General features: G+C 47.5%; 1 protein-coding gene across 1 annotated transcript in view; it reads left to right on the forward strand.

Annotated features, from left to right (window-relative positions):
• Positions 1-26,237, forward strand: part of LOC147697030 (amine oxidase [flavin-containing]-like) — a 335,947-nt gene that overhangs the window by 275,558 nt on the left and 34,152 nt on the right. The window contains exons 8-9 of the mRNA XM_086934107.1: positions 14,082-14,241; positions 21,397-21,493. Coding sequence (XP_086790233.1) covers positions 14,082-14,241; positions 21,397-21,493 — 257 coding nt within the window. The remainder of the gene's footprint in view (positions 1-14,081; positions 14,242-21,396; positions 21,494-26,237) is intronic.

The raw sequence follows: 26,237 nt of genomic DNA on the forward strand, positions 1-26,237 counted from the left end.
GGACTGGGTAAGAGTGGTCTGTTTAACTCAGACACTCTGTTCATCACCACCCCCTTTTCTAAATCGCACTACGACTCCAGCACCCTCCACACACTCAACCCCGCAAGACACCACCCCTGCTGCCAGGCCATCCCGAAGCACACCCAAGGTCCCTTCACCTGCCGGAACTACAGATACACCAGCATCCGGCCCGCCAAACCACCAGCCAGAGAACCCAACCACCTCAGATGCATTCTCCTCAACACCCGCTCCACTCGCAAGCACGCCATCAAACTCTGGGACCTCCTAGACTCTACTGCCCCCGACGTCGCCTTCCTGACAGAGACCTGGCTGAACGCCACCTCAGCACTTGACATCGCCATAGCCATCCCACAGGGCTACAAGATCTCCTGCAGAGACCGCGCCAACGGAGACCGCGCCAACCTCAAACAGTGGATCAATGACTGCGCCAACACCCTCGCCCCTATCAAGATCTCCACAACCAACCACACCAACAAGAAAGCTGCTTGGTTCACCGAAGACCTTCGGACCTCCAAGCACACCTGTCGGAAGCTGGAGAAGAAATGGCTCCAAAAGGACCGCCTTCAAGGACCGCCTAGACAACAACGCACACAACACCAAAGAACTCTTCAACATCGTGAAAGAAATCTCCAACACCAGTGACATTCCACCATCACAAGACCTGTGCGACTCCCTGGCCACCTTCTTTCACCGCAAGATCACCAACATCCACGACAGCTTCAACTGCGACACCCCCGCACCTCCACAGAGACCAACATCGCCGCGACCTCCACCCACACCTGTCTCCTGACCACCTGGTCCAACATCAACGACGAAGAAACCATCAAAACCATGAACTTCATCCACTCATGATCCCCTTCCGACCAGTGTCCCCATCAAGTCTTCAACCAAGCCAGCACACCCATCGCACCCCACCTCCGGAAAGCAATCAACATCTCCTTTGAGGGGGGCGCTAGAGGGCGCACTGCGGAATGGCTGGCTAGTGTGTCAGCTCCGCCGGACGGGCGCAGAAATAGCGGCCTTTGACCCCTTACGGACACCGCAAATGCCACGAAAATGATCAAGCAAGACGTCGGAATAAGCAGCCAATGAAATTCAGACGGTAATATGCCGAAATAGAGTAAGCTGTAGCAGATATCGGCGAAAATTGCCGCGGGGACGAGCGGAGCTTCAAGATGGCCGCGCCCGACGCTCGATGCCACCGATGGTTTGGAAAGCTACGAGCCCAGAACTGAGATGTCCTGACCTGCTGAGCGAAATACTGAGGTACTGCCTGCTTCCCGACACAGCGAGCCGGCCATGGTCAACTGTGGGCGAGGAGAAAGCTACAGCACGAGATGCGTTCCAGCGTCCACAAAATGGCGGCGGCGCTGGAACGCAAGTACATTATAGCGACGGTGGCCTGTGAAAAGTCTGTGAGACAGTGAGGAGTCGCGACGAGTGTGAGGGGTCTCCGAATGACAGGCGGCTGGAGCGGAAGGCAAGCGGGGTGATGGCGAGAGGTGAAGAGTCCTTGCTCTGAAGGCTCGAACGGGAGCGCGGACATCGGCGACTACCTGCCGCACTGACGGAGGCCCATCGGGGGAGGTAGGGTGCATTCACAACGGATCGAGCGACGCGGCTGGGGTGACTCCCTGCGATGAACGATGTTCGCCCACAGCATTGGGAACGTTGGTGCTCCTACCCTGTGCTAACAACAGTGTGATGTGCACCGAGTAAACACCGTAAAGCTCATAGCGGTGTGCGATTTAGCACTCTAATAAAGCTGGCAAAGGTGCTGAACTGTTGGGGAGTACAGTGCGAGAAGACCTGTGATGTTGCAGCTTTAAGGACACCCCAGCGCCTAGACAGTAGCGGAACACCCTGAAAAAGCGCTGAAGGTATCCCTGGCAGCAGGCACATGCAAACTGGAGTGCGGCAGGGGGATATGACTACGCTGGCATTGACACCCTCACACGATTGTTGAGCAGCCATAAATGGACATACACGCCCGTACAACGTCTGATGAATAAAACTACCGCCTTGTCGGGGTCTAGAACACCGGCTCGCCGCAACCAGTCTACTACAGGCGCTCCGGCAGTAGTGAGCCCACTAAAGCGTAGTCCTCTAACGTGCGCCGGTGCTATGGGTAAGCCAGATAAGCAACAGACAAAACTTCCATTCGAGAATACATGAAACAGGTCAAAAACAATGCGGCTACCTCGGATATGGAGGGGGAGCAAGAGATGACTGATGGGACTGGCATGGAGACAGTCTTGAGGGCAATTCAACAAAGCCTACAGGAGATGAACAGCAAGCTAGACAACGTGAAGCTGCGTGTGGACAATATGGCGGCGAAGATAGAAAAACACGACGAGCGGATAGTGGAGGCAGAACAGAGGATCTCTAAAGTGGAAGACGACTCCAGAACCACATTGAAAGCTTGCGGCGGCTTCGAAAAAACGTTGGAGGGCCTACGGGCCAAGGTGGAGGACCAGGAAGCGCGGTCTAGGCGTAATAATGTTCGCATTTCAGGCCTGCCGGAATCTACCAACACTGGCAGGATGGAGACTTACATCGAGACATTACTGAAAGAGATGTTTGGTGCTGAAAAACTGTCACCTGGTCGAACGGGCGCACCGCTCCCTGGCGCCTGCACCTAAACCGGGTGCTGCCCCGCGCATGATCATTGCCCGCATGCTCAACTACAGGGACCGGGACACGATCCTCAGACTTGCCAGGGAAATGGGCAACATCGCATACCAAGGAAGCACCCTGGAATTCTACCCACACCACACCATGGCAGTGCAGTTGACGCGCAAAGAATTCGCTCCAGTGAAAAAGAAACTGCAGGATCTTGGACTAGAATACGCCATGCTATACCCGGCGAAACTTAAAATTACGAATGCGGGTAAGCCTATTGTTCTTCCAACGGTACAAGCGGCACAGGAGTATATCAAGAAAATGGGAAAGCGGAGGAAGGCGCAGGATCGACATGAGACGACCAGTGATATCGACTGAATCAACGTGGGAGTGAAAGCCGCACTGCATTACAGGGCAAGACGGGACTAGAGACACCTTGATGGCGCTGCAGAATAGCACTTGTGTAGACGGACATTACATTCACAAGGGGCCTGCGGACAGCACTTAAAATGGATCGCTGCATGGCAGCGGGGACTCAAATGCACCATGCACGTGAACCACACTGGCAATATGAACACGAGATGGTAACTTACGCAGTGAGTAAACTGATAGTGCATTGCAAGCCAGGGTTGTGGGAGAGGCGTTATGGCCGTCATTGTACTATGCAGCGCCATATTGAGAAGGGTACTCTAAACTCAGTGGTCATGGAGGCGTATAATGTGTGGGCCTAGTGTGCGCGGCCGAACACTTGAACTGCACTGCACAGTCCTACTGGACAAAATAGCAGAGATAAACTCGCACACGAGAATCTTAGCATACTGAACTACTAGAATACGGCAAGCACATACAAATGAGGTTGTGAGGCATTGTGCTGTTCATAGAGTATGGAGGGTGGACGAAGAGGATTAAAGACATTGTTGCGGATTTATGAATCGAGCGCATGCGTCTGTCCACGTCCACTATGTGGATGGAGACGTGTGTACCTGGTGACACCCCCAAGAGGGTGCGCCCCACCTCAGGTTCTACTACTGGTTTAACTGTTATGAAGGGAAGGCTTTGGCACAGTTTGGGCGCTAAAGTGGGTGGAGGGTGGGAATGGGAATTGGGAGTTGTTCGAGTTGAATCACTGTGTCTGAGAAGCATGGCGACCTCCTTATTCATAACAAGCATTGGAAATGCAATAGGTCTTGCATTAGAAGAGTTGGAGTTATTGGTCTTGTAAATGACATATTTTATTTATTTGTTGGTTTTTAAAATTGCTAAATTGATGGCTTTGTCATTTACAATGTCAATAGTTATAACTTTCGCGAATGTGACACCTATAGCATTTGGAATGCAACATGTTTTGTATTTACGTGACTTAGATGGCAGCTCTGGTCGTTAGGCCACATCTCTAGAGAGCAGGAGAGTGCAGCAGGGGAGAGAAGCACAGCAATGCAATAGGTCTCGCATTAGGAAAGTTTGAGCTATTGGTATTGTAAAGGAGACATTTTTTATTTATGTGCTTGTTTTGAAAATAGCGAATTAATAGCTTTGTTATTTACAATGCCAATATTTTTATCTTTCGCAAATGTGACACCTATTGTAACACAATATGTGTTGTGAGGGTGAGTGAGGGTGAGGGTGAGGGGTTGAGGGTGAGGGGTTGAGGGTGAGTGAGTGAGGGTGAGTGAGGGTGAGGGGTTGAGGGTGAGTGAGGGTGAGTGAGGGTGAGGGGTTGAGGGGGAGGGGTTGAGGGTGAGTGAGGGTGAGGGGTTGAGGGTGAGTGAGGGTGAGGGGTTGAGGGTGAGTGAGGGTGAGGGGTTGAGGGTGAGTGAGGGTGAGTGAGGGTGAGGGTTGAGGGTGAGTGAGGGTGAGGGTGAGTGAGGGTGAGGGTGAGTGAGGGTGAGGCTGAGGGGTTGAGGGTGAGTGAGGGTGAGTGAGAGTGAGGGTGAGGGTGAGGGGTTGAGGGTGAGTGAGGGTGAGTGAGAGTGAGGGTGAGTGAGGGGTTGAGGGTGAGGGGTTGAGGGTGAGGGGTTGAGGGTGAGTGAGGGTGAGGGTGAGGGGTTGAGGGTGAGTGAGGGTGAGGGGTTGAGGGTGAGGGGTTGAGGGTGAGTGAGGGTGAGGGTGAGTGAGGGTGAGGGTGAGTGAGGGTGAGTGAGGGTGAGTGAGGGTGAGTGAGGGTGGGTGAGGGTGAGTGAGGGTGAGTGAGGGTGAAGGGTTGAGGGTGAGTGAGGGTGAGGGTGAGTGAGGGTGAGGGGGTGAGGGATTGAGGGTGAGGGGTTGAGGGTGAGTGAGGGCGAGGGTGAGTGAGGGTGAGGGGTTGAGGGTGAGTGAGGGTGAGGGGTTGAGGGTGAGTGAGGGTGAGGGGTTGAGGGTGAGTGAGGGTGTTGGCTATTGTGCGCCGGGGTTTACACTACTTCAGTTAGGGCCGCACACTGCATGTCAGAGAAGAGAGAGAAGGGGAGGGGGGAGGAGAAATGCGACACGGCGGGCAGGGGAGGGGGCTGTGTTATCTCAGCAGAGTCCAATCAACAAACGGAACAGTGCACCGCCGTTAACATTCTAGAAGATAACATCCAGAAAAAATACAGGGATGGTTGGAAAAGGTTAATTAGCTCGTAGCCCACACGCTGGAGTCAGAGCAAAGTCTTCAATGTTTATCCAGGCGTACTTGACATTAACATACCGTATGATGTTTAATATCCGCTCCCCTTTTTAAAAAAAAATTCAGCCACAAAACAGCACATGGCGCTTATGATATATCAGTGGGTTGGAAACATTACCGGCGCGCTGGAGCGCCGCTGCAGCGCGCAGCGAAGCACTTGCCCCACTAGGTTTGGGGGAGAGATTGAAGCATTGGACAAGCTGTCAAAGATGCATTTTGGGAATGCTACAAAACGCGCAATTACCCAGCAGCTCACGGCTGCCAAGAGGCACTTCCGGAACTGAGCTCTGAAATGGGTTGGGGAATGAGAGGGGGTGAGGGGAGGGAGAGAGAGGGGGGAGGAGAAATGCGACACGGCGGGCAGGGGAGGGGGCTGTGTTATCTCAGCAGAGTCCAATCAACAAACGGAACAGTGCACCGCCGTTAACATTCTAGAAGTGGACATCCAGAAAAAATACAGGGATGGTTGGAAAAGGTTAATTAGCTCGTAGCCCACACGCTGGAGTCAGAGCAAAGTCTTCAATGTGTATCCAGGCGTACTTGACATTAACATACCGTATGATGTTTAATATCCGCTCCCCTTTTTAAAAAAAAATTCAGCCACAAAACAGCACATGGCGCTTATGATATATCAGTGGGTTGGAAACATTACCGGCGCGCTTGAGCGCCGCTGCGGCGCGCAGCGAAGCACTTGCCCCACTAGGTTTGGGGGAGAGATTGAAGCATTGTACAAGCTGTCAAAGATGCATTTTGGGAATGCTACAAAACGCGCAATTACCCAGCAGCTCACGGCTGCCAAGAGGCACTTCCGGAACTGAGCTCTGAAATGGGTTGGGGAATGAGAGGGGGTGAGGGGAGGGAGAGAGAGTGGGATTCGAAAGACAAAAGGGGGAGAAAAGACAGGGTAAGGGAAAAGAATAGGAGGAGAGGAGGGGAGAAAGAGACGAAAAGCGAGTGAATAAAAGGGTTTTTTTGTGACAAAGAGGGAAAGTGGTAGTAAAAGGAAGGAGGGGGGAATTTAAAGGGAGCGACAGGAGAGGGAATGGAGGGGTGAAAGGCAAATGGTGTACACGGTTTAAGGAGGATGGATTTGTTGCAAACTACAGTGGGAAGGAGGGGAGCCCGCAGAAGAGTTGGATGAGAGAAGAAATATGTCAAACAGCACAAAATGAAGGAGTCCAGAGTGGAGTGGTAAAGGAGAATAGAAAGGGAGAGTGGGCAGGGGAGGGGGCGGAGCGGGGAGAGGGAACAGACGGAGCGAAGGCAGATAAGGGGAGGGGGGAGGAGAAATGCGACACGGCGGGCAGGGGAGGGGGCGGAGCGGGGAGAGGGAACAGACGGAGGGAAGGCAGATAAGGGGAGGGGGGAGGAGAAATGCGACACGGCGGGCAGGGGAGGGGGCGGAGCGGGGGCCTGGAGTGCGGCTGAGGGAACTGATGTGCACGCGCTTTTAAGCTCAATGCGCATGCGCATTGAGCTTAAAAGTCACGGGCACTGCAAGGAATCGCCACGATTCCTTGCAAGTTGGTTAAAGAGTGGATAAGCCCCCATAGTCTCGCTTGCTCGATGCGCATGCGCATCGACAGGCGAGACCTAAAAAGCACTGCGACAGATAATATACTACATTTCAAGCTCATACTCTTTCGTCGAGAGGTACGACAAACTGCAGACATACCATGCACATGGGCGACACCTAACACGAAATGGCAAACGCTACACTCAATGACGTGACACGATCTAGCACACTGAAACTTATTACGTGGAATGTAAGAGGCTTAGGCAACCCCAAAAAAATTCAGCAGATCTTTGCATACTTTGATCGACTACATATTGACATGGCCTTCTTGCAGGAAACGCATATAGCGACTACCAATACATCCAATCTAGTCGCTAGATGGGCGGAATCAGTCACCGGCTCTAATTACTCATCTTATTCTAGAGGGGTTAGCATTTTAGTACGGAGGGGGGTACACTTTAAGATCTCAAGCATACACAGAGACACTGAGGGCAGGAGCGTAATTGTGGTGGGTATGGTGAGACAGCGGCAGGTGGCATTGGTGAACACTTATGGCCCTAACATAGATGATCCAGGGTTCTTCAGGAAAGTGTGGAGCGCCATAGCAGATATCCAGGTTGACCATATAATATGGGGTGGTGATTTCAACGTAGCGCTGCGGGAAGGGATAGACAGGGCACCACACATGTTGGAACCGCATGTCAGAGCAAGATAAATGCTACAGGATGCTATGGAAGACTTAAGAATGGCTGATGTGTGGAGGGTTCATCACCCAGGGGAGATAATAGCGACACACATTAATGCAGCACACAACAGCTGGTCCAGACTGGACTACTGGCTAGGCACACCGGATGTGATCTCATGGGCTACTCATATAAAACATCTCCCTAGAACACTTTCGGATCATAGCCCTGTGCTCCTAGAAATAGATATCCCGAACTACGAGCCACCGCCATTCACTTGGCGTTTCAATGCGGCGGCATTACGTGATCCTCTGTACGTAGACACCATACATAAGGCAATGGTGGATTACTTTGACCTGAATGGCCCCACGACTGAAGACCCTTGTCTATTATGGGAAGCGTTTAAAGCCACAATACGGGGGGTATGCATAAGTACATCCACAGGCATACTGAAGGACATCAGACAACAGCTAAAAACACGTGAGAGTGCGATACACGCTTTGGAGCAGAGATATACACAGACAGGCGACACTAAAGTATTGGGAGAAATTCAAACACTATTAGTTGAACATCGCCAGTTTGCAGCTGATGAGCTTAAATATGTGTCCAAACGTAGAATTGCTAGAATGTACGGAGAAGGAGGCAGACCAGGCAGGGCCCTAGCTGACAAAATTTGCTCAGGCGTGCACCCCAAAATATAACAGCTATACGAACCCGGACGGGAAGTGTCACGAGGGACATTAAGGGGATAACAGGCGAATTCATGGCTTCTTATGGTGCACTTTATGAGGCACGTCCATCGATGCCACAGGAGGACCTACTGTCCTACATGGCGGATGTGGAAATTGCGTGGCTAGCTGATGGTCACAGGGAATACCTAGCTCGCCCTATAACGGTGGAAGAAGTCACGGATACTATTAAACGACTACTGAATGGCAAAGCACCAGGGCCAGACGGTTTCGTGACGGAATTCTATAAGATGTTTGCGGACTTACTAGCCCCACACTTAGTAAGATTATATGGGGCGGCACATGAGGCGCAAACTCTACCAACGTCTATGAGGGAGGCTTTGCTTATTGCATTGTTAAAGCCGGGTAAAGAAGAGGATAAGTGTGACTCATATCGCCCCCTATCACTTATAAACGTAGACACAAAAATTATAGCAAGCTTATTGGCAGACAGACTTAAACCGCTAATGCCCTTGTTGATACGGCCTGACCAGTCTGGCTTCATACCAGACAGATCCACTACACATAACACGCGCACGTTATTTGCATTAGCCCACTACCTGGCGCCAGAAATAAAAGCTGTGGCTGTATTATTAGATGTGGCTAAAGCGTTTGACACAATAGACTGGCCGTTTCTACATGCGGTTCTGTTACGTATGGGGTTTCCGCATATATTCATGGGATGGATTGTGATGCTATACACGAACTTAACAGCGAGCATTAGGATTAACAAATATGTATCGGAGCCCATTCAGATCTGTCGAGGCACCAGACAGGGGTGCCCACTCTCGCCGATGCTTTTTGCTTTAATACTAGAACCCCTGGCTTGCAAAATCCGCAACACCACCACTATTCGGCCACACAACTCCTGACACGCCCCATACACATCTCGCTCTATGCCGATGATATGGTGTTGTATGTTAAAAATCCGGAACAGCACCTTAACCCCTTGTTAAGAGAATATATCAAATTCGGTAAGCACTCAGGTTTACAGATAAATTGGGCCAAGTCCCTTATTTTGGCGTTGACGGATGGTACACACCCAACGGCCCTAGACTATCCTCTTGATTGAATGGCAAGATGAGTCGACAAAGTATTTGGGAGTGTGGTTCCACAGGGATCCGGAACTGGTCATCCGTACTAATTACGGCAGAGCGATAGCGTCCTTGGAGGAAAAGGTGAACAGATGGAATAAATTGCCATTGTCCCTGGCGGACAGAGTGGCGATAATCAAAATGGTGCTCCTGCCGAAATTCCTCTATTTATTCAATAATATCCCAATAAAGCCACCTGCGGAGGTCTTTCGAAACATTAAAAAACTGGTGCTTAATCTGCTCTGGGCGGGAAAGCAAGCCAGGTTGAAATTACACACTATGACACTACCATATGCTAAGGGAGGTTTCAAGGTTCCAGATTTATATCTGTATTACCTCTGCGCTCAAGCGCAATTCGCGCACTACTGGTACCACGAAATACCTTTCCTAACTCATGTGGCGGTGGAGGCAGGAGATGCAGACCCGATCCCACTGACCAGCATATTACCACACAAACGACTTAGATTACATGATCATGACATTAACCCAGTTAACACTACCACGGAAGCGTGGAGACTGATGGGAAAAGCTGCAGACAGCCTGCCGCTTAATGCACCCGCACTTCCGCTGGCGCATCACCCGGCCCTTTCGGTCACACAGGAACGGGTTGGCATGGATTTACTAAAGTGTGCTGGGATAGACAAGCTAGGCGACCTATACAGGGATGGGGTCTTCCAGACTCTAGACAAATTAGAGTATATAAAGCAATCCGACACTACTATTTAGTTTTAATTACTACAGGCTGCAAAGGGCGGTAAAAGAGCATTTCCCTACATACCCAGAAGAACCCAAGACCCTGACACCCTTGCAGTTGGTACTCACCACGCCCACGGCCTCCCACTTGGTATCGAAGTTATACACAAGCATACAACAAGACATAGGAGGAAACAATGAGGGGGTGAGAGACAAATATAGTGCAGCGCTAGAGGAGCCACTCACAGATGACGAATGGACAACTGCTTGTCTGCTCACTGACATACTAACGCCAAATGGAAACCTGAGAATCATGCACTATAAATATCTGCATCAAATGTACTATACCCCCCTAAGGCTACACAGATATGGGCTAAGGGATGACTCCAACTGTGTTCGATGTAGGCAGGAGAATGCGGACTTCATGCATTTAGCATGGCACTGTCGCCGGGTGGCAGGTTTCTGGGAGCAGGTGATACAAGCTCTAAACGAAATGCTTGGGACGTCACTGCCATATAGGGCCAAAGTTTGCTTGTTGGGTATTGTTCCACAGCTGAGAGCGCAAAGGCGCAAATTTTGTGTGGTGGCATTGTTACTGGCCAAACGAAGGGTGTCTTTGCACTGGAATAGCAAAAGGGGACCGAAAGTTAAACACTGGCTGGAAGATTTAACATATTGCCGAGACACACTGGCCACTTATGAAGAAGAGTTGCCGATCATTCAGTTCCCAGAGACTATTGGATGTATTTACGTACCTATTTACTAGAACATGAAACGGCACAAAATGACGATATATCATAGCAAGAACTGCTACAAAGTTAATGGAATGGAGTGATAAAATGTCAACTTGTAATGGGGGGGAGGATGCTGTGGCACAGTGATCTTAATTCTCAGAGTTCTTTTTTTTTGTATTTGTTTTGCTATTTTACCAGAAAAAGTATTAAAAAAGTAAGAAAACAAACATGACTGAATGCATATATAGCACTGCTCTATGTTTTCAATGCTACTTCCTACAACGCCGCCGGTCCTACGGATGTCGGCTGATGGGCCGTGTACAACGAGAGATTAATTTGCGGATGGTACAACTGAATAGCCGGCCTGATGAGGTTGTAGGCGCAAACATGTATATTGTTACTATGAAAAGTGCAATAAACCTCTTACACCAAAAAAACCCAAAAAAAACCCATCTCCTTTGAGACAGCATCCTTCCCCGAAAGCTGGAAGCACGCCGAGATCAACGCCCTTCTGAAGAAACCCAAGGCGGACCCCAAAGACCTCAAGAACGTTCGGCCCATCTCCCTGCTCCCGTTCCCGGCAAAAGTGCCAGAGAAGATCGTCAACAAACAGCTAACCCGATATCTCGAAGACAACAACATTCTGGACCCTTCCCAATCCGGCTTCCGCAGCAACCACAGCACCAAAATTGCCCTCATCGCCGCCACCAACAACATCAGGATCCTGATGAACAAAGGAGAAACAGCTGCCATCATCCTCCTGGACCTGTCATCTGCCTTCGACACGGTCTGACACTGCACCCTATCAGCGCGCCTCCATGACGCCAGAATTCAAGAGAAGGCCCTGGCATGGACCACATCTTTCCTCTCCGACAGAACCCAGTGTGCCCGCCTCCCACCCTTCCGCTCAACAACCACTGAGATCATCTGCGGCGTCCCACAGGGATCCTTCCTTAGTCCGACGCTGTTCAACATCTGCATGGCACCTCTCGCCCACGTCGCATGACAATACAACCTCAACATCATCTCCTACGCCGACGACACCCAGCTGATCATATACCTCACCGAAGACCCCCACACCGCCAAAGCCAACCTCCACAGAGGAATGAAGGCCGTCGCCGACTGGATGAAGGACAGCAGACTGAAGCTGAATTCAGACAAGACAGAGGTCCTCATCCTCGGACCTACCCCATCAGCCCGGGACAACTCCTCGTGGCCCACAGCCCACAGCTAGGCACAGCCCCGGAACCCATCAACCACGCACGCAACCTGGGGTTCATCCTCAGCTCCACCCTCTCCATGACCAAACAAGTCAACGCAGTCTCCGCGACCTGCTTCAACACCCTCCGAATGCTCCGCAGGATCTTCAAATGGATTCCTCTCGACACGAGGAAAACCGTCACCCAGGCTCTCATCACCAGCAGACTCAACTACGGGATCGCCCTCTATGCAGCAACAACAACCAAGCTGCAACGCATCCAGAACGCCTCGGCACGACTGATCCTCGACGTCCCCCAACGCTGCCACATCACACCCCACCTGAGAGGCCGGCACTGGCTCCCCGTCAACCAGAGGATCACCTTCAAACTCCTCATCCACGCACACAAAGCCCTACACAGCACCGGACCAACATACCTCAACGACCGTCTCAGCTTCTACACCCCCACCCGCAGCGTCCGCTCCGCCACAGTTCCACACATCCGGAAAACCACCGCCGGCAGCAGATCCTTCTCCTACCTCGCCGCCAAGACCTGGAACCCTCTCCCTACCAGCCTACAACATACCCAGGACCTGCTGGCCTTCAGAAGACCTCAAGACCTGGCTCTTCGATCAGTGGCAGCCCCCCCCCACCCCCCCCCCCCCCAGCATCTTGAGACCCTCACGGGTATCTAGCGCGCTATACAAATGCTCTGATTGATTGATTGATGGGGTGGAATATAGCAATGGGTTGAGGGTCAAATCTGTGTACTGGGGTGAATATTTGACATTGTTCAACATTCTGTGCATCAATTGTTCTTTTTGCATTGGTCACCCGGAGTGGGATAGGTATGCCCAGACTTAGGTCCAGTGCTCTGCATGCCACTGGGATCAAGCTAGCCTGGCAGATGAGGGATAAAACCCCAAAACAGGTCCCAGGATGCTTCTTTCTGATCCAGGGACGACATGCCCTGGCAGTTGGGGCTTGACTGGTCCCATAGGGAGCAGGGTCAAGACTGATTTGCATATGGTTGGGTTGAAACTGGAATGGCATGGGGAGCAAAAAGAACAATGGATTTAGGCCCAGATCTCTGTAATCTGGTAAATGTTTGGCATTGTTCAACATTCTGTCCATCAATTGTTCTTTTTGCATTTGTCACCCGGAGTGGGACTGGTATGCCCAGACATGGGTCCAGTGCTCTCCATGCCACTGTAGTCAAGCTAGCCTGTCTGATGAGGGGTGAAACCCTGTAACTAGTCCCAGGATGCTTGTTTACGGTCCAGGGTGTACCTGACCTGGCAGTTGGGCTGGACTGTTCCCATAGGGAGAAGGGTGAAGGCTGAAATGCATTTGGCTGGGTTTAAACTGGAATGGCTTAGGGAGCAAACAAAACAATGGATTTCGGCCCAGATCTCTTTATTGGGGTGAATGTGTGGCATTGTTCAACATTCAGTCTATCAAATTCTTTTTGCATAAACAATAACTAAGCAGATGAATCATGTGCAACTCCTTTCTATTAACAATGTATTTTGTGTTCAGGGAAACCTACAACACAGCACCCCCTCATGAATTCGAGCAGTGTCCCATCCCAAAGTTTTTCCTTTGCCAGGCTTTGAGTGCTCCGTAAACAATGGATTATTGTGTATTGCTGCTTTGTATAACCAGCAGTATCATTTCATTTTTGCACAGTTGTGATTGTACACCAGCCCTCTTCTTCAATCACTATTCTAGGTTTCCTCATCCATTGAGGCGGGGTTTAATTTGCCACCTCTCCTTAGTGCTTCTTGTTTGCCCAGTTTATCATTTTATCACAATATTATTGAAAACCTTTAAGAACCACACAATAAATAACATTTTAATGATATATGTAATTGGTTAATATTTTTCTACTGCTGACAATTAGTTAGTTATTGATGGACTAAAGATTTAAAGAGCTTTATTTACACAATTGTTGACGTGTTTCATCTGTGTTGAAGTATGCTGTATTTTCTGTGATATATATTATTGTCACCCTTTGAAAAAAGTTTTAGATTTGGCGTATATTTCTTACAACTAAACATTACAGCACATTCTTATGTGATATAATTAAGTTTCACTACTTCCTAAATTTAAAATATGTGCAAATTATAATTTTTTTCTTCCTAGGCCAAATATGTCATCCTTGCCATTCCTCCAGCACTTGGACTGAGAATTCACTTTGAGCCTGAACTACCCCCACTGAGAAACCAGTTAATTAACCGGGTTCCCATGGGATCTGTTATCAAGTGCATGGTGTATTACAATGAACCTTTCTGGAGGAAAAAAGGTATGAATCATAAATGGTTTTGACATGTGGTAAATCTTTTATTAAATGCTTTCCACAAATATTATTTAGGGTGTTCTCCAATGAATTAGAGTACACATGTGAATGTATGGCGTTTACTAAACAACGGATTTTTTTTGTTAAGGACTGTTTTAACCTCTCTGCCATTTGGACAACTTAGGTGTGCATATTCGCCCTTTGTACTGTAAATTTCCTCCTTGCAGCTTTTATTTCTTTCTGTTCATTACTGTACACCAGAGTTAATGTCATCTTCTGCACATCAGTTCTTACTTTCTCCAATTTTGCCTTGTCTAGGATTTTTCCCGAATGATTTTTCTTGTCCAAACTTTATTGTTTTTTATGTGTGCTCTTCAACCCTCATTACTAGTGTCCTCCAAAATCTGATTGGTCCGGTTATGCGATTAATGGGGACACATGAGAATTTAAAAAAAAATGTGTTGGCTGCTACAGCAGCTGAATATTTCGAGTGAAAGAGTAGGAGAATACATGTTTAAGTCTGTGCATAAAACACCAATCCCCACGTGATCTCCAAAAAACATGTAATGTGCAATTCCTTTTATTCCCCACCCATTTAATTATCAGGACCCCCGGGAATGGTAATTCCAGGACGGGGGGGATTAAGATGAATCTTTCCGGGCATCTTGTAATAGAGGCCTTAGTCTGGTGCACTGGGTGTCATTTCCAATTAAATTGTCCTCCACCTACATTCTATGTGTGTTGTTTGATTGCCCATCCTACTCTATCACTTCCTGTGTGCTTAGCTACATTCTTTTCTTTATTAAAAACACCATTAATCTGCGACATATTTTTTCATTCCATGCTACTATATATTTTTTGCTTGTGGTTTTTAAGTGACTATCCCTTTTCTAGACCAATGTTTATGTCTGTTTTTCCTAGAAGGTATTTGCTCTGATCGACTTATATTCATCTGCTTGAAACAATCTTACTGTCATTTTTAGACTTTGATCTTCCCTACTCTTATCTGCTGGAAAGACATTATGTGAGTCTGGTTTTTCAACGTTACTCCGCTTTTAGTGTAGGATATCTAAGCAGTTAATAACAGTTGCATTCGAAAACATTCATTTTTGTGTGAAAGTCTAATACGTGCTCATTAACTAGCCACTTAGGGCCTCATTTATGAGAAGTGTTGCATCGACGCATGTCGCAAGGAGTTACAGGTACATCAGTTGTATTTCTGACGTATCTGTTTGGCGCAAAAGTGACGCGTTGCTGGAGTGTGTCACAAAAGTGACGCAACTCCAGCAATGTGTCCTTTCACATGGGGCAAGCCCCATGTGAAAGGGCCTGCGTCAGTCTTATGCCTGCTCTGAGGCAGGCGTGAGATCGTGACGAATTTGCGTCCTAGAAGTGGCGCAGTGAAATCTTTTAGATTTCACGGTGTCGCTTCTATGGCCCTTTCTTGCGTCAGAATGCCCCCACCACATACATTATACCTGGCGCAGGTATAATGTGGTGCAGGGGTTTGCAAAGTGATGCATATACCTAGATGCGTCACTTTGTAAATATGGGGCAACAAGGCACATTTTGTACGCCGCTGGTGCATCACAAAAAGTGACGCACCAGCGGCGTAAAAGTGAAGCACATCCTCATAAATAAGGCCCTCAGTGTTTTATCAGTATCGTTTTATGTGGCCATTTAAAGGTCAGTGTTGTGTATACCATGAAACCAAGCAAAATACATGCATATAATGTGTTGCAGCTAGATACTTACCAGCATACCATTGCATGGAAACTAACACATCTGAAATTGGCTGAACTCCCTATGTGTCGTATAAATATGAGAGAATTGCGCTATAAAGGCTAGAGGACTGTGAGAAGCAGGGCTAATAACTAGGGGTAGATGAGCTCCCTCAAAATTAAGTAATCCAGTACCCAATATGTGTAAAGTAGGTGTCAAAGAGAAATCCAAGGTTTCACTTGGTAGCAACAACTCAAAGTAACTGAGAAACTAGATACCATTTATTTTACCCGCACCAAGACAACATTAAAGTCAGAAAGTTACAATTCTCAAGAAAATTTAGTAAAAGGAAGTAAAATGTAGTGATAAAATCAACATCAAAACAACAATAATGATTAAGGAGATCAGAAGTTATGACTTAATAAGGAAAAAGCAAAAAGTGTTGATACAACGCAATGGGGAAGGCCAATGTCAATGTTAGTCTATGTGACTAGGGTGACTAGTTCCTAAGTTCACTTTCAGGCCAGCAGTGATGAAGCACACATCAAGTAAGGCCTAGTGCTTCAACTCAGTCAACAGTTTACCTTCTTTTGTTTTTGTGTGGGTACACATTTTCAGTGGGCATGGCAGGATATTGTTGTGACTGTGATCTCCACAAGGACAAATATGTTACGTTTGGAATATTACGGCAGCTTTGAGTTTTGACCCCAAATGTTCAAACAAAAATGCAGTCATGGAAGTGCTCATGTATTGTGGTCACATTTCTGCCATTTCCTTCTCTCACCTTGTCTTTATTTGTTCAGACTAATGGCCTGATTTAGAGTTTGGCAGATGGGTTACTCTGTCACAAATGTGGTGAATATCCTCTCCACCTTATTACCAGTGCCATAGGATATAATCCACTTGTAGTAAGGCAAACAGGATATCTGCCATGTTTGTCAAAATGTAACCCGTCATCCATCTCTACATCAGGCCCTTAGTCACTTTCTGAAGCTTGGAATTCTCCTGGCACTCACATATGAGGCCTACAGTTGGGAGGGCTGCACTATGTCAGGCATCTGGTTTCTGTCTACAGAGCCTTGAATTTCACTGCAAAATGCTCAACGATGAGTGAACCAGGAAACCAGGAAATCTTGGTTGGGCAGGGTTGTTTCGTACTGGGGTAACTTCAGAAAAAATCCCAGCTTTACTGAGCTGCTGATGTCTACTTCCAAGTGGAGCCCATCTTCTCCTTTATTTCCATGTGGACGACAGGAAGCCAGCTTCTCTAACCAATTGAGAATCACCTCCACAGCCTGGGTACAAATGAGAGCTTAAACCAAGACCATAGTCCTCTCCCACGGAGAGAACAAGCAGAGATCTTCTCCTTCTTCTGCTCTGCAACAGCAAAGGAAAAGAACAAACTACAGACTGAATTAAGCATGCTCTTTCTCTCCCAATGTTTAAGTGTCTAAACATTTTACCTTTTAAAAATGCTTTCTTGAAACTATAACTTATTATACTTTGACTTTTTTTAATGTATTTCTCATTTCATCCCATTGTGTCCTAAAGTACATAGAAACTATAGTGTACCTGCATTGTAGAAAATATAACATAGCATAACATAACATAACATAACATAATTTTCAGCACGTCAGTAGTGTTCTAATTTCCAGGCTAATGGGAGCCCCAAGATGAAGAGGTAAGAGAGCAGTGGCTGATGGAGGGTCTTGAATATATTCTGACAGTTTCCTTGCTGTGCCCTTCCCAACTTTTCAGCAATTCTTTTGACTTATGGCAAAAACAAAACCAGAAATGGATATTCTAGTAGTTTTCCAAAATGTCGGAAGCCTTTTTTTTGTTGTATCTTTAGGCACGTTTTTCAAAATACATTTCTATATTATGTTTTTGTATCTTTATAAGACAATAACATTGCCAGTTCAATCTCAGGATGGGTTAATGCAGAATGTGTATGATACATCTTTCTGGTGTAGTACAATATTGTTCTAGTGAATGATGTCACATTCAGGTATGTTACATAGTAAGAATACTTAGTGGTAAAGGAAAGAAAGACGTAAAACTTACCAAACATAGTCATGTATGAACCTATGGAAAGTTCCCAGTTACATTTGTGTAGCTTTCTGGGAGGTAAAGAGACAGTCATGCTGAAGCATGGGTCCAGGAGTGTAGGAGTGTCTTCTAAGCACTAAGTGGTGCCGGGGGGGACAGGTTTCACCAAACCAAAAACCAAGGGTCAATGGCAGAAGACAGGGGAAAGAGAATCCACATCATTATGTCTGCGGACCTTCCTACAGAACTACCTAAACTCAGAGTCATTAAAACCAGCATTCACCTCCCTCCACTGCTCCACCAAGGGTTTCATAAAGAGGCCTCTATATTCTTCCAGGCTCAGTGTGGCTGCCAGAGGCCAGCTCTCAACCGCTGCCTTTCACCTACTGTGAGGTGAGCCATCAGGGGATTTTCAGTGTAATGCAGTCTCTGTGGGCCACTCTCAGTGGCAGGCTAGGACTCTGTTGCCCACTCTCCTCTTGGCCAAGCAGGCAACTCTCCACTATGTGTAGAGATTGGCTGTTCATGGTTCTCTCCTGCTACAATGTCATCTGGTGCCAGAATCAAGTTACCACTGGGCAGCCCACACCATGTGGGTGAAATCCGCATCAACCACAGCGCATCTGGGGCTGAGTAAGTCAACAGTGTGTAGCATGGTATTCGGTCTGTGGTGTGTAAGATAGGTGGTATGTAAGAAGTTGAACTGGGTAAATTTGAATCGCATGTTTCATGAGATAGTATACGGGCAGTCTAGGGTCTCATCCGACTCCTTTCCATAGTATACGAGCACTATAGGGTCTGATCCCACTCTTTTCCATGGAATTGTCTGCCTATAATAATTTCGAACCTGGCTCTCAAAATCGATAGCCCATTAGCAGTGGCATAACAAAACTTGAGGAGGGCTCCCTGTAAAATGCACAGAGGAGGGCCTCCACGCTCCGAATCCAGTCAGGCGCTCTTGGAACTGCCCATGCACGGTACTCGGAGGGGGCCATCTGGAGCTCATCGGCCCCCTGCACTGAGGGGGCTATTGTTACGCCACTTCACATCAGAAGCCAAGGCAATCATAGCCCAATAAAGCCAAGAGATTAAATGGCAATCTTGTCTAAATATTGGTAATGTCTGCAGCAGGTCGTGTTGAGAGGTTCCTTTTATAAAGCACCCTGGATTTGATGCACCATCTACACCAGTGCACAGTAAACTCAGAATTACATCCCTGGGTGGTTGCACTCTCTAATCAGGGTTTCTAGGCTCCGAAAGGAACACCTAAAATAGCAGTCCCCCTGTGTGACTATTTCTACATCTATCTATGCCCACATCTGTTGGGCTGTGAAAAAATGTCTTGGAGTAGTCAGGCCAATGAGGGAAGCCCTATGGGACTATAAGGTGGGGCGCCCCAGTTGCCGGGTTGTACCTCTCCAGCGTCGGAGGGCAACGGTGAGCAGTTCTTGGGCAGGGGTACATTTCTCCCCCCAGAAGCAGTGCCAATAGTGACCCCACCTCCCCTCCCTCTATTTAGTAAGACCAGCACCCACCAGCCAGCAAGCGGGCCATTGTAGCTGCACCGCAAACTAGTATAGCTCATAGTGATGGACTCTTAGGCCTCCCCTGTACGCGGGGCTTTGAAGTGTGTTTGACGATATCTGCTTGCGCCTCCCATCCCATATTAGTGCCTCAAAGCAATGTATTTAAGGAGTTAAACTAGCCTCTCGGGTTCCAGATCGGGAGATTCACAAAGTAATAGAGGACTCAGGGCAGTAGGATCATTTTTGCCAACACCATTCTGGCCAGTGGGGATTTTCAGAATGCCCCAGAAAGTGACATCTACCGTCAAGGTTTGCAACACACATCCCAAGTTACCCTCCGTAAATGGAAGAAGCCTAGCTCATAAGCTAAACATCACCCAGCCTGTACATGGGCTTGATGTTTAAAAAACAGCACCACACTCTCCCCACCTTACTCAAAGTGATCCTGTTCCCATGCGTTCCCACTGTGTGACAGGACCTGGCCTGGATAGGGTAAGTCTAGCTTTAAAGACTAGTCCTCACTATATTGCTGCTTTAACATAAACAGGAAACATTCATAATTTCTACCTTGCTTTTATGTGGCCATTTGGTATTTGCTTCTTTTCCCTCCTCTCACATTCTTCAGAAAAATGTAGGTTGATGATCATGTAATTATATGCTGTCAATCCTAGCAATGCTTCAGCATAGCATCTACCTCAAAAGACCTTTTGTTCTCAAGGAAATCCCTAAGGAGAGTAGTTTACAGCTATTCCATGTCATTGTTGGACTAGTCCTCCGTGAATTGAAGCACAAGCAGCCCAAAAGCAGTTTCTCCCTTATTAGGGCTCATCAGGCAGCTATAGCTTGGTTCCAATGGCACAGTCTGTAAGGGAGCAACATCTGGCCATACCTTTCCCACTTAGGGCTTCATACTGAAGAACACAAAAAGCTATAGTTGGAATGCTTGAATTAATCTCAGCCACTAGTAATTACTCATGGTAATTACTCATGGTCAGGGAGGACCTGGCCTGCCTTTTGGGCTGGGCTGTTCCCTTTGGAGCAGGGCCAAGACTGATTTGCACAAGTCTTGGTCCAAACTGAGGTGGCATGTGTGCAAAATAACGATGGACTGAGATGCTGCCTTGAGTTTTTACCAATTGCTGAAATTGATCCAAGCATTCCAACTACCACTTTTTTTGTATACTTCATACCCACATCCGTCATTTCTAAGTGCCTTTGATAACAGATCTTACTAATTGCCAGTTTAATGGCACTTGAATGACCAATCTTCAAAAACAGAAGGCTGTGTCAGCCTTGATAGGAATCAAACTCATGATCTTATGGTCACTGAAGATATCATTGCCGATCAGTAGCTCAGTATGCCATCTTACTACTCTTAAGATATTAAATGCCCTCAAACAATTCTCAAAATACTAGAATGCCTCTCCCTCAAATAGTCACTCCAAAAATGGTACAGTTGTATCTACCAAGGGTTCTCTAGTATTGTCCAAAAAGTGTATCTAATAATATGAATGAAATGCAATAGAGTCCACTTACAAGTCAATCTTTTTAAGAATGTTTATGATTACTGCATTAGTATATTAGTATGTTTAATCAGTGAATTACAATACTTGTGTATACTACTGATTCTGCTTAGCACCACATTGTTAATATACACAGTAAAATTGTATCTTTTTATCTGGATATGATTGTATAAAAGGTAGGGCAGAAAAGACCAATTCAACTTTCTCGCAGACTTGATCAAATTAGTTTGTGACTGCAGTTAGGTAGTATATCTAATCAACATATTCCCTGCATGGAATGAGAAAATATGCCAGTGTGGAGTTTCAATAATGCTTTTATTCTTGCTTTTAACATTTTCCAGATTATTGTGGCACCATGGTTATTGAAGATGAGGAAGCAGCAATTGGACTGACTCTGGATGACACCAAACCAGATGGCTCTGTTGCTGCAATTATGGGGTAATTTACAGGCTGTGTAAAGGTTATGTTCTGCTAAAGGTGTGCATTGACAGGGGCAGTGAACGAAAAATAACAAAAAATCCAATTCACACCATAAACTTGGAAGGAATCAAGCAAATATTTGAGCCTAAATGCAGTTGTCTATTTCATTTGCTTGCTAACATAGGTGTTGCTTTATATATCTCTTAAATATATCAAAAAGAAAGGCAGATAATGTAGATAACAAGTAGATACTAGCAATAGGTACCACGTTGCAGTAAAAATATCTTTCTGTTACTTAATGTTTTACATAGACCGCCATATATAGTAATGCGATTTGCATGTGACAATTATTCATCAACATTGAACTTTTTATTCATCTATATTAAAGCAATTTATTTTAAGTTTAGGATAAAATACATAAAGCACAATGTTATCTAAAGTGCAAAGGTGCTGGCTCAAGCATGTCAATAGTAAGGCAGTAGTCATATATCTAATGACGCTGGAATTGATATCTATAAAAAAGTGTCTCTTTTGCGTAGTCGCCCCAATTTGCTGCTGACTGGTATTGCTGGATTTTGAACGCTGCACACTGGGCAACTGGTGTACGTGCTCTAACCCCTAAACATGATACAAATTGGCTAATCTCCAATTGATATATTTAGCATATTTATTATATAAATTTTGAAATATTTAGGATATTGTGCAGGACAATACACCAGTTGCATGGAAAGTTAAATGTCACCTGAGAACTGCAGCACTTGTTGTGCCATCCACTGGAATGTCAATGAAAACATGCCTTCAGGCCTACCTGTGTGGCCCGACTCCTGCAGCTTTTAAACCTGCAGGCACACCTGTCAAAGTAACCCTTTTGAGAGGGACAAACCCTACTTTTAAATATTAAATGTTATCCTTAAGTAGGCCTTGTAGCAGTGAAGGTAGAGTGCCTAGTATTTAAAAGTACTACATGCAGAAATGTAATGTTGACATGTACTTATAGTGACAAGGCCGAGAAAGCTATTTTCACTAGAAATGGTTGTAGCTGTACTATAAGAAAAACTAGAATTCAGAATAAAATCATAACCCTGCTATCTCTGGTTATTCAAATGCTATTTTTAATGTTTATTCAAAATCAAATTCAATAATGAATTCCGATTTTTAATACACATTTAGGAGAAATGACTATTAAAGAGTTAGATTTTACCCGCCTGAGCCTCCAGTGTCTAATTAGTATTACCTGCTGGCAGATCACCCTGCCACTGCTTCCCCTTAATGAGATGTAAAAACTGTTCCCAGAGCAGGAACAATAGGTTAGTTATTTTCACAGAAGTGAGGCATGTATCAGATATCAGCTCAGTAAGGAGAACAGGGAAAGGTCCCGGAACTTAGTTCACTTGAAAGGGATTGGGTTGAATCATACCCATCCTTAGTTAAGTGTAAAGGATGACCTGATGAAGAGAAGCCTTTTGTTAAGTAACCCTCTGTTTCCACTTTGGCACCACCCCACTGGGAGGGGGATCTGGCCCCAAAACCACTTGGATGTATCTGAAGAGGAGGTAACTGCTCATTTTCCTAAACACCCCCCTTGAAGGCACACAAGCTCCCTTCATTGGGAAGAAATATTCTGCCTTGTTGGATTGGCCCTAGACTAGTGTATTGTGGGATCAGTTTGCAGAAAGGCAACGAGGATCTGCTGCAAAAGTGCCCTCAGTAGCTTTTTCTCACTGGTTAGGGAATGTCCAGTAGACACCCCCACCCACTGGCAAGTGAATTCTACAGTAGCCACTGGATTAGGACTGAACCCTGCTGGTAGACTCTGCTGGAGTGAGTTCTAGCCCCATAAGTGCTGACTCTTAGATCCTGGAAGTTGTAAAAGTGATGAAGAGGAGCTGTTCCAGGAACTCTTAAAAGTTGGGACTTAAAATATTTATTTTCCAAGACCTTTGGAGGTTTAGTGGGTCCGTGCGACCATGGAGCTAGATCAATCATTGTTTCTGTGTCAGAAATGTAATTTCCACATCATGGTAGAGGCTTCTGGGACTCCAGGGCCCCTATAGGAGACAGGCAAACTCAAGTTAATGCATGGTTTCACACTTAAAATGTACTCAAACCAATAACATGTTTTCAAAAATCAATCTTACCACTTATAAAGTTTAACCTGGATTTACAAAATGGTAAATCTGAGTGCAATCCTGAGTTCAATTCCACATGCAGTAAAAGTTGTCCTTACTATTACAAGTTTCAGAGAAACAAGAAAAACATGAACAATGTAAAATACAGTTTGTTCCAATATAGTGCAGAAAAAGACCGTGTATACTGTTAGAAATGGGACCCTGGCTGGCCAAGACTCGCGTCGAGGTCAGTCAGGGATCACCATTCCCAAGGTCAGGGCAAGGGAGTTACACGCCAAGATAACCCCTACTCGCCCTCTAGGTAACGTGGCGCGATCAGCAAGGCTAAACTTGGAGGCGATATGAGTTAAGTATTTGCGCACGCACCCCAGCAACAACACCCAAGGCCCACCACAAAGGAAACTCCACACAAGGTTATATATAAAAATAGCCTTTGTATTACACCAAAATACATTAGATAAAACACACACTTTACATTGTGCCAGGGGCACGGGCAGAATTTACAGGGGATATGTACAAGACAGGGCCACCTGGACCACTGTCAGGAATCAGCACTTTTAGAAGTAACACTTTTTAGAAATAGCACTTAGAATGTAAAATTACATTAGCCCAAAATAACATACAACCAGTCACTACTGGCACCAGGTGAGCACCACCTATGCAACCCTCACTATCTTAGGAGATTACACTAGGGAACCTGGGCCTCGCTAGTACCACCTGTACTAGCAAGAAGGAAACCACCTAAGTATCGCTATACCTGTAGGGGTGTAAGAGGAAAACACATGATGCAATGCATAACATTCATTCAGAGGTGTAAGGGAGGAAAACACATGATGCATCACAATACATTCAGAGGTGTAAGCAAAATGAACAATTGCGCCAAACTCACGTAAGTCACCACCTGTGACTGTCCCTAGGCCCTCTGGCCTTGTTGGGGCTAGGACGCCCTGTGTTCAATGTCAGGGGGCCTAAACGTGGCAGTTGCCCACAAAGTGCTGGGCAACTGGTGCAAGCAAGATGGGCCAATCGTGGGAGCCTCACAGGCTCTGAGCAAAAGCACTGTCCCCCAAGAGCCTCTCTGGGGCTCTACCTCAACTGTGGGCTGGGAGCCATGCAGGGCTCAACAAATATGCCCCCACGAGCCTCACTGGGCTCTCACTTCAAGGAATGCCTGGAGCCTCACAGGCCCGAAATAGGGATGCCGCTGAGAGCCCCTCTGGCTCCAAATATGCACTGCCGTTGGAGTCCCCCTCTCTGGGGACTCGAAGGAAACAAACTGCGGCAACCAAGAGCCTCTCTGGGCCCGGGGAACAAGTGGGGCGCCTGGAGCCTTCTCGGCTCCAAAACAACTAACTCCGCGGAAGGGAGGGGGCGGGCACCGGCAATATGCCCCGACGCCCCCCCTCTTTAGCGCACCCGGCCCCCACTCACCGGTCTGTCCTCACAGGGACGTCTTCTCTCTGCGGCGGTAGCGCTCGGCGGGGCTCTCTGGTGCTGCACTTTGCTGGCTGCCCCGGGGCTTTCTCTCCACATCACGAGAGCCCCGGGCGGCCATCGCTCAGCCTCATTCTCCTCCCGGTCGACGGCGGCAGGCAGCCAATCGTGGCGCGGTGGCAGGCGGGACTTCCCTCCAAAACCGGAAGTCCCGCCCCGCGTCAGGCACCGTAGTGCCTGGCTTCCTGTTTGGCGGCGCTCGGGCCGCGACGGTGAAAACTGGGCATTTAAGAGGGGTGGACACCCTCGAGACCAAAAGTAAACAGTGAAGCGAGGTGGGCACTCGCAAAGGGCGCCATAATCGGGGTGGCACCCGTCAATTAAGAATAAAGTGCAACGAAGCACTCGGGGGTACCAAAAAGGGCAGGAGCGCTTCCCTCAGAGGGAAAACGACAGCGCTCTGCCCAGGCAGGCAAATAAAAGCGCTCCCAGCGCTATAAGGCAAATAAAGCGCTCCTTGCGCTAGGAGGGGAAAGAAAGGACTTTCAGGCGCTTGGAGGGTAAATACAGCGCTCCCAAGCGCTATGGCAAACAAAGGTCCAGCAAAAGTCCTTTAGAAGTCCAGGGGCTGGGCAGAGCCCAGGGGAGGCAAGCCTTCCCCTGGGCCCAAGCAGCAGCACGCACCTGGCAGATTCAAGCAGCAAACAAGAACATTTTCCTGGGGTCACAGCCCCTCTTTTATACACCTTTTCCCTTTTGTCTGTGGGTGCAGGGTGGGGGCAGAACCAGTCGCAGCTGGTCTGAGAGCACTGTTGATGGCTCAACCATCCCTTTCATTCATCAGGCAGGCTAGGGTCATCAGTCGCACCACAGGGGGCGGAGCCAGCATTGTGTGGGGGAAACCCAGCCTCATTCAGGACACAGGCGCAGCCCCTCCCTCACATCAGCATGCTAATCTCTCCATTCACCACCGGGGCAGACCCACACAGACTTCCTGGAGCCTGGCATCCCAGCCAGCTCCAGCCAATCACACGCCAGCACCTGCACAGCACATACACAGCCATGTCTAGAAGTAGCACTTCCGCACAAGACACAGTTATGTCACATACATCGTTGCGAAGCATTCAATCACACGAGTTCGCACATACCAAACTTGACCATGCACACCTCACGCATAAGGAACTACCAGGGACACAGAC

The sequence above is a fragment of the Lissotriton vulgaris genome, chromosome 8, assembly GCF_964263255.1.
Source record: "Lissotriton vulgaris chromosome 8, aLisVul1.2, whole genome shotgun sequence".
Classification (NCBI taxonomy): domain Eukaryota; kingdom Metazoa; phylum Chordata; class Amphibia; order Caudata; family Salamandridae; genus Lissotriton; species Lissotriton vulgaris.